The 9995-nt window shown below is 41.1% G+C and overlaps 2 protein-coding genes across 2 annotated transcripts in view; both read right to left on the bottom strand.

Annotated features, from left to right (window-relative positions):
* The window catches only part of RAB8B (RAB8B, member RAS oncogene family), an 81275-nt gene that overhangs the window by 63376 nt on the left and 7904 nt on the right, over window positions 1-9995 (bottom strand). The window lies entirely within an intron of this gene.
* LOC108287666 (ATP synthase subunit g, mitochondrial-like) lies at window positions 4133-4640 on the bottom strand. Its single transcript, XM_037730537.1, has one exon. The coding sequence runs from the start codon at window positions 4552-4554 to the stop codon at window positions 4243-4245; it is 312 nt and encodes a 103-aa protein (XP_037586465.1). The 5' UTR covers window positions 4555-4640; the 3' UTR covers window positions 4133-4242.

The following is a 9995-nucleotide window of genomic DNA, read 5'->3' as shown; positions in this document are numbered from 1 at the left end:
AACCTGACATGTTTTCAGAGCAAAGAAGTAAAATGTGTGGGCCGTGTGCGGTGGCTCACACCTGTAACCCCAGCAATTTGGGAGGCCGAGGCAGGCAGATCCTCAGGTTAGGAGTTCGAGACCAGCCTGGACAACATGGCAAAACCCCATCTCTACTAAAAACACAAAAATTAGCCAGGCACTGTGGCGGGCGCCTGTAATTCCAGCTATTCAGGAGGCTGAGGCAGAAGAATTGCTTAAACCCAGGAGGCGGAAGTTGCAGTGAGCTGAGATGGCGCCATTGCACACCAAGCTGGGCAACAAGAGCAAAACTCTATCTCAAAAAAAAAAAAAAAAAAAGTGTCACTTCCCTGAATGTAACCCTTTGAACTATAATCAGAACAAAATCTGTCCTCCTTACTTACACTGGCTTGAGGCCCTTCCTGCCCTTGTCCCTACCAACTATCATCCATGTGTGCATGCATCCTTTATTTATTTATTTATTCTTTTAGACAAGGTCTCTCTCTGTTGCCCAGGCTGTAGTACAGTGGTGCCATCATAGCTCACTGCAGCCTTGACCTCCTGGGCTCAAGTAATCCTCTGACCTCAGCCTCCTGAGTAGGTGGGACTACAGGCACATGACCACATGAGCTAATTTTTTTAATTTTTTTGTAGACATGAGGTCTCCCTATGTTGCCTAGACTGGTCTTGAACTCCTGAGCTCAAGTGAGCCTCCCGCCTCAGCCTCCCAAAGTGCTGGGATTATAGGTGTGTGCCACTGCGCCCTGCCCTCATTCTTGTATGAGAAAAAGTGTTAAAGGCGGGAAATCATACTTTATGCACATTTATTTTCCTAAATCTCTTGAGACAGTTTAAAGATGAAAAAGAAATTAACAGCACATATTGATACTGTAAAAGTATGATTAATGGCTTTTTTGAGATGAAAGTATCATCTTGATTATTAGGGAAAGAAAAACCTATTTACTAACTTTCAAGTTGGGCAATTTACTCCATTAAAATCAGCTAACGTGTTTTAAGATTTAATGTATTGTTCGAATTCATGTATGCAAACAAACTCATTAAAATTCAGGAGATTTCACTCAGAAACTCACTGTACTTAAAATTCAGGGCCCTTACCAGAGGGTATTGAACTAGAATATTTAAATGGAAACATTTGTCCCTTCTAGACAGGGTAGTCTACGCTGTTTTTTGTTTATGTTTTCATCCAAAGTGGTAATTCAAGATGCCCTGAGAGTCTGCAGCAATTGGAAGAAGTTGCTCCTTATATTACACTAACACGCTGCACCGAGGTCAAGGGCTGATTTTTTTTTTTTTTTTTAAGACAGAGTCTTGCTCTGTCACCCATGCTGGAGTGTAGTGGTGGGATCTTGGTTCACTGCAACCTCTGCCTCCTGGGTTCAAGTGATTCACCTGCCTCAGCCTCCCAAGTAGCTGGGACTACAAGAACGTACCATACCACCACACCCAGCTAATTTTTTGTATTTTTAGTAGAGATGGGGTTTCAACATGTTAGCCAAGATGGTCTCGATCTTCTGACCTCATGATCTGCCTGGGTCAGCCTCCCAAAGTGCTGGGATTACAGGCGTGAGCCACCACAGCCAGCCATCAAGGGCTGATTTTCAACGCCTCCTTACGCCAGCTGATGTAAGGGATAATATTGTCACTCTGGGGATGAGTTTGAAGACAAATATTTCTAATTTATAGCTTTGTAAAATGCATGCACTCCTAAACTTTATTAAGAAGTAATTTTCTAGAAAACTGATATACATTCCTTTAAGTAACCAAAATGAATGCTTCCATTCATATTTTGTATGGAACTCATCCTAACAGGTGCTTCTTACATTACCTGGATAAAATGAAAACCCTCACCAAATACTGAGCCTGACTGCACGACAGGCCCTGTGCTTCATTAATGCTTTACCACAGTACTTCACTCAGCTGGCTCATGACAATGCTCTGCAGAGAAGAGGAACTAGGAGACCACGTAGGTTAAAGAACTCACCAAGGTCATCCAGCTGGTAAGGAGTGGCACCCACAATTCACCCTGCACAATACTACCTCCCTGAAGATAATGAATCAGAAAAAATATTTCTGAGTCACTGTTGGGACAGAAAAAAGTATGGTGGTTACAAATGGATTCTGGAACTAGACTTTATTAGCTATATGATCTTGAAAGGTTATTCAACCATTCTGTACCTCAGTTATCTCATTTGGAAAACGGGGATAACAGAACACAACTAAGGCACTGTTGTGAGAATTAAATGGCTCAATACATGAATAATATTAATGCCTAGAACAGTATTTGGTATACAGTAAGCACTCAATAAATGTTAACTCTTATTAAAATCAAGTGCTATAACAATGAAGCAAGCCCCCAAAGATTACCAAGGTTCTTAACAGCTGTCTGGACCTGCCCTCAGTCAACTAGGGACTGATTTCGTTCACACACATTTACACACACTCTTTGTGTGTGCTTCCCATGTGCCAAACATATCATATACACAATAACAGCATTCAATTCTCAAAAAAAAAAAAAAAAAAGTCCTGCAAGGGAGTTACTAACCTTCTCATAATAAAGACAATGGTTGAATAATTTGTCCAAGGCTCTCAAATAGGAAGTAGTAGAATGAGAATTTGAACTTTGGAGTTTCTATCTCAAAAGCCCAAGTTCTTTATCTACACCATTATTTTGAGTCCTTATGTCTACTTTTTCCATTTTGTCAGTGACTCCATTGGTGATAACTTAGGACCAGAGTTTTGACAGAGACTTTACAGTGTATCTAGAACATTTCCTTTTTACACATGAAGAAATAAAAGCCCAGGAAGTTTACTGTGGACTTATCTGAAGTCATATACTGAATGTCATTTCCATAGTCCCATACTGCCACTTTTTCTTCTCTGATGTTGGTGGCCTGCCTCCAAGAGGCTCTCAGCCCTGCTCCTAATCTTTTTGGGCCATAGAGAAACCAATGATCACTGCATAAGTCAAGACTAGAAAGGCTAAGGTGGGGCTCAGAGGCTTCCCTATGAGGGAAGCTCATGAGTTTTATCAAGTGGACTCTGTTATATCAAAAGTCAAGCTGCTTAGGCTTCTCTGCTTTCTGGCTCACAGTGGCATTATGGAGACTTAAACAAATCAGGTGTTCATCTAGTTTACAATGCCACTGTGTCTGTGAGGAAAACTTTGCCAAACAGGGTTTTTACAAACAAAAGCTAGAGTAGATGCAATTTCACCCGCAAGTAGAAGCACAGGCTTACATGAAGCCTTTGGCAAGGAAGGAAGCTCACAATTAAGGTAGCTGTTCCTAGCACTTAGTAGTCTAAGGCCAACGGCATGCAAGCATAACAAACCAACAGTCCCCATGTGGACAGCAACACTGAGATTTCTGATATCATCAGTTTCCTTTTCACAAAAGAGTCAGATTCATAATTAAACTCTGTGCCCTCCTGTCTCCATTCTGCTGTGCACATATTTGACTGCTTCCTAAGGGCCTGAGTTAGAAGCCAGAAGACAGCCCAAAACCACAAGCCCACTGACCTCTGGGGCCCCAGAGGGAACTTGATGCATGTTTGCATTAGCTATTACCCAGGCTTGTCCAAGGAGAGGTTGATCTCATCTTTTCACTCAACATTCTTTTCAAGGGTTTGTTGGCCAGTTTAGATAGTTCTTACAGACCACTGAAAGGGACTGGTCCTATGGCTAAGAGCCCAACATACTGAGTCCCATGGAAAACTCCAGCACCTGTTTTGAGAGGAACAGGCTGTTGCACACGCAGTGCAGTCCAGAACTGAAGTGCGAGGCTCATGTCTTGGCCCCTCTAGCTTCTTACTTGATTAATCAAGTCAATTACCCTCTCAGAACTTTAGTTACTTTGTCCAGAACAAGGAGATAGCATCTTCTACCTTATATAATTATTGAGTATATATAAAGTAATAACATAAGTTCTTTTTTCTTTTTTTAACAAGGTGGGGTTTCTCCATGTTGGTCTGGCTGGTCTCAAACGCCAACCTCAAGTGATCCACCTGTCTAGGCCTCCCAAACTGCTGGAATTACAGGCGTGAGCCACCGCGCCTGGCCAGTGAAAGTACTTTGTAAATGGCAAAGGTCCAAGTGAAGGGAAATGTCTCTTTCTTTTTTTTTTTTTAACACATCTTATTTTATTCAGATAGCAGTCTGATCACACGTGGTCCAACAACACTCAAATAATAAATCAAATATAACCAGATGTTAAAGATTGGTCTTCAAACATCATAGCCAATGATGCCACGCTTGCCTATGATCTCTCCGACATAAAACCACATCAACACCTCAGTGGCCACCAAACCATTCGGCACAGCTTCCTTAACTGTGAGTTGTTTGAAGCTACCAGTCTGAGTGCTATTGACTATTTCTTTCAGGCTCTGAATAGCTCTAGGGATCTCAGCAGGGGTGGGAGGAATCAGCTCAACCTTGGCGTAGTACCAAAATGTGGCCAACTGAGGCTTCGAATAAGTCACAGCAGCGTTCACAAGCGCCGGGGTCTTCTCCACAAGGTTACGGATAAATTGGGCCATGGTTCTGGGATGGAAAGTCCGTCGCCCCAAACGGCCAGCTGAATGTCACCCCCCCGGAAGGACCCACTGCTGGAAATGTCTCTTAACGTACTAATCAGCCTCCCCATGTATGATCCCACAGTGGCTCCCTACTGCTCCCGGATAAAGTCCAGACTCTTGAATAAGGTTAGAAGCACTTCTACCCTCTAATGACCCAACTTCGCCTCTTGTCACTTCTCTCATTTACCTGAGGCATCAGCCGAACAAGATGTCTTCAAGTTCCTCCTTCAAGGGCTATTCGGTCTCTCTGGTGGGCAGAGAGCCTCCCTCCTTACTCTCTTCTGTTCTACCCAACTAACTCCTCCTTCGGATTCCAATCTGAGCTGAGATGTAATTCCCTCCTGGAAACTTTCCCCAACCTCTCCTCTGCACGCTCATAAACACTTAGATTTACTCCTTTGAAGACCTTTTCATCATTGTGTTAAAATCGCCTGGACACTCCCTAACTCTCTCCCCTTTCAAAATTTTGCAGACCAAAAAGTGTTGAATGAGTGAATTTAGTAAGAATGATCATGACCTAATGTTTGGCATGAGTAGCTGACTAACAAACCACTACAGTATCCCTACCCCCAACTTCCTAAGCAAGGAGGAAAGGGGTTCTTGGAGTTCTAGTTAAGAACTCACCTACCCCCAGCCACTCCCTTTTAACCCCAAAGCAAAAGGTTAATCAAGAGCCGAAGATGTACTTGCATTCCAGATCTCCTAGTCCAGTTCCTTTCTGTTCTCCCACAAAACGTTAACTACACCCAGACTGTATGCCAAACCATCACTGTCTTTTCGTAGCAAGAGAAATAAAGGCACATGGGGTGTAAGAGAAAATAGATTTGAAATTTAAAAATGAATGTTCAATGTCAGGCATTGTGTGACCTTGGGCAACTCCGGTGCCTCTAGGCCTTAGACCCATCATCTGTCAAATGGAAATTTAGCACCAGCAAAGGGCTTCCTATTATTTTAGATTATTTTCCACCTACCTCACCATGAGTTTGTTGTTTGTTTGTTTGTTTGTTTTGTCTTGTCTTATTTATCCTTTTGGGGTGATGGGTGTCTCACTATGTTGCCCAGGCTGGTCTTGAACTCCTGGGCTCAAGGGCTCCTCCCTCCTGGGCCTCCCAAAGTGCTGGGATTGCATGTGTGAGCCACTGTATCTAGCCTCACCAGTTTTACAGAAAGAAAATGAGACTATTTGAAAATACTTTATACATTTCTTCTCAAAGAAATACTTTCACAATTTTCAGGAAGTTATTTTTCTGATGATGTTTAGCTTTATGACCCAAACCAAAGCATTTAAAGAACGGGATTCAAAAACATTAACCAGTCCCTTTAGTACAACAAAGATTTTAGCCAATTTACAAGATCAATACAGGCTTGTTTGAATTAACTAATGCTACTTCTTCCGTCTTCATGTCATCAAAACACTAGTGTCTACCAGTGCAGAGAATCCTCATTCACAATCATTTACTGAAGAAAGAAAAAGACAAACCCTTTTATATGCACTGTTTGATTTCACAGACTCACAGAATGCTGCAGCTAGAAAAGATCTGAAGACTGAGGCCTGCACTCACCCTTTGTGATCAGAAAACAGGCTAGTCTGAGGTTTTCAGGAAGGGTTTGTGCCATGAGTAATTCAAAACACAAACCAATTGTTTTTCACAGCCCTACATATTTTTTAAAATAAGAATTAAGAGATAACTTGAAGAAAAACTGGTAAATCATACAATAAGATCACAACAGAAATTTAAAAGGTAATAGTGCTCATCAAAGGTAAAGGCTGGCTGGGGACGGTGGCTCACACCTGTAATCCTAGCACTTTGGGAGGTCGAGATGGGCAGATCACTTGAACTCAGGAGTTCAAGACTAACCAGGGCAACGTGATGAAACCAAGTTTCCACAAAAAATACAAAAATTAGCTGGGTGGGGTGATACACAGGAGGCCACTCATTCCAGCCTGGTGACAAAGTCTCAAAAAAAAAAAAAGAAAAAAACAAAGTTGAAGGCTGAACGGCCAAAGTAAAGACATACCTCTGATGATATTATATATACTTAGATATGCAAGTTTTTCAACTTGATTATAATGGAATTTTGTGTATGTGAAAGAAATTATTTCACTTTTTCCACAAGTTTTTCATGCTTCTAAAAGGTTGGAAATTTTCAAAACAACGTAGACAAAATAGGGAATGCAATAACTCAAATTATTTTGTTTGCAGACAACACCCTGGTCTGTGTTCATTACTGGCTATGACTGAGACTGGCACCAATTTTTTACAATCATCTAGTTCTAAACAATATAAAGAAATATAGAAGTCAAAGGTCACAGGCCGGGCGCGGTGGCTCAAGCTTGTAATCCCAGCACTTTGGGAGGCCGAGGCGGGTGGATCACGAGGTCAAGAGATCGAGACCATCCTGGTCAACATGGTGAAACCCCGTCTCTACTAAAAATACAAAAAATTAGCTGGGCATGGTGGCACGTGCCTGTAATCCCAGCTACTCAGGAGGCTGAGGCAGGAGAATTGCCTGAACCTGGGAGGCGGAGGTTGCGGTGAGCCGAGATCACGCCATTGCACTCCAGCCTGGGTAACAAGAGCGAAACTCCATCTCAAAAAAAAAAAAAAAAAAAGAAGTCAAAGGTCACTATTAATTCTCAAACTATTCTACAGAGAAGTTTCTAACTCTTCACCCAATAGTTTGCTCCAACTGCTAACAAAAGCAAAAAGACACTGAACCAAGTAGCCAAAGAAACGGATGGAGGAGGGGAGATGTTTTCATTTCTCTCTCCCCAGACTAATCCCCTCTCCTTAAATCTTGGTATGGGTGAGGTGCTAAGGGACAATGAAATAATAAAGTGGTTGAAATCATTCCGAAAGTAAAACACTTGGCTCTCGATAAAAAATTATTTTCCATGCTCTATCAAGATTTTACTCAGAGATCTCTAGAAGAGAAAAAGTAAAAGACTCCTTGTTGAAAACCACAAACAGCGATCACATCCGCATTTATAAGCAATAAACAAATTACAGAAGGGTTAGTCACTGACATCTCACAACACAAACTCTTTTTCTTGTAATGGATTTGGTGTATTCACATGTATGTGTGTGTAAGGAGATTAGAGTATGCTGCAATATCCATCCCAGATTAACAAATATTGCGTAAGAAATGAATTTACAATTCAACTTTTAATAAATCATCCAATATTTCACATTAAAACTTGATCACACATCTTCAAAGATTGTCTTTCCACTTTATACATCAGGATATTATCTATGATTTATTAAAATAATTACCACCAAGTTCTTTGCAAAAGTGCAAAATTATAACGTGATAGGGGAAGCCACACCAGTCCTAGCTCTGCCAGCAGAAGGCCATGCAATACTACACGTTGCTTAACAGCTCTGTGGATGGTTTTTATCATGATGAAGTGGGATTCCACACCTAATTCAGCTTTTGCAATGTGCTTTGAAATCCTGCAGTGCTGCCAGGAGACCACAAGCAGCACCATTACCCAGGCTTTCTCAGTGGCAGCAAGCCCAAATGTGATGAACATAAGAACAACCAGAGTGTTGGCATTCTCCCTGAGAGCCAAGAATTAAAATTCGGGGCTGAGGAAGATTAGAGCTCCTTGGAAAATGTCCAAAGTTGTAGTAACAGGTAAATACCAAAGTGCTTAATTAAACTAATGCTAAATGCTACAAGTAAGACAATAAGAAAATACTTCCATCACAGCTAAGTAAGCTGCTGTGGAGAACTGTTTCCACCGCTTTACGTAGCTTCCCAAAGTCCAAAGCAACTAGCTAACTTTTTCTGAAAAGCCGATTTGTTTCTTCCTCTAAGGACAATCAGGTGCCTGCCTACCTCCTTTCAGGTTCTTATTAATTCAACGGGAAATAAGAAAAATCCCAAAACACAAAACTGAACATAGGAAAAGGGCACCTCTCCAGACATACTATATCTAATCATTATTTACTAATAATATTACTAATACTGAAATTTAGCCATAACATGTTAGACAGCAAATAGCTACCTATTCATTTTAGAAAACAGCAAATGTATAGGAAGTTGCCACCCTCCCTCTCTTTCCCTGTTGTCCATGGCAGACAATAGGAATCCATCACAGCCCTCAGCCATGCTGAGCTCACTGGGGACCTCAGAACTGAACAGAACATAGCATTCCTGGCAGTCACTACCAATCTATCAATATTGACATTTTTCATCCCAGCTTTGCATATTCTTCAACATACTATGCCAAAATATTGAAATGGGTCTTTAAAGAAAGCCACTTCAGCCAGGTATGGTGGCTCACACCTGTAATCCTAACACTTTGGGAGGCCGAAGCACACGGATCACTTGAGCTCAGGAGTTTGAGATCCGCCTGGACAACACATAAAAATCTTGTCTTTATAAAAAATACAAAAATTAACCAGGCATGGAAGTGTACACCTGTGGTCCCAGCTACTCTGGAGGCTAAAGCAGGACTGCTGGAGACCAGGAGGTGGAGGTTGCAGTGAGCTGGGATTGCTCCAGCCTGGCAACAGAGCAAGACTGTTGAAAAAGAAAGAAAGAAAGAGATAGAGAGAGAGAGAGAGAGAGAGAGAGGAAGGAAAAGAAAGCCACTTCATGACAGTTTTGAGACTAAAGAAAACCTATATTTAAACTATAAAATGATCATTTTTTTTTCCTGTAAGACAAGAAGAAAACATAACCATAAACATCAATGTACTATAGGCATATGCTATTCCAGTGAGATATACAAGCGGTCTATATAAAAATGTTTACATAAATATTTTTAAAAATAGAATTTGGCCTTATTCAACCCAAACGCCCAGTCCAGGTCTAATCCACCCACTACCCTGTCACTCAGATGAGTGCTGGGCAGAACACAGACACAAACACAGCTCCATCTGCTAATTAAAAATGGGCATGAAACTGTTAACAGGCATCTGTTGCATTGTTTGAAGCTAATGGGCAGAGACAAAGCTGAAATGGCTCTTATAATGCAAACCCAGTGATTTCACTCATTTTCTATTTGGTATTTATGTTAGTGGGGGGTTGGAAGCTGGGTGTTAAAACAGCTTATTATGGAGACTGAAAGATAAGTGAAATATCTTTGATATTCTAAAACAACCCTTTAAAACTGATTATAGAAAGATATGCAGCACTTTATACTGGGGGAAGTAACATTCCTGTGTTAAGAATTCAAATTAAACACTTTCTTTTCATGTTAACTCAAATATCATCTAATCATCTATAATACTATGAAAGAGAATAGTAACAAATTCAAGAAATGCTTTCCAGCTCATATAGGGCTTTCACAATTCAACCCTCCAGACATTTAATACAGGCCTTGGAGATTTAAAAGGTGAATGTGACTTGATTTTTGCCTTAAGGAGCTCACAGCAACGATGAAAGGTAGA

This window comes from Cebus imitator, unplaced genomic scaffold (assembly GCF_001604975.1).
Source record: "Cebus imitator isolate Cc_AM_T3 unplaced genomic scaffold, Cebus_imitator-1.0 Scaffold350, whole genome shotgun sequence".
Lineage (NCBI taxonomy): Eukaryota > Metazoa > Chordata > Mammalia > Primates > Cebidae > Cebus > Cebus imitator.
Note: the sequence above shows the minus strand (reverse complement) of the source record. Positions and strands in the feature narration are given on the sequence as shown.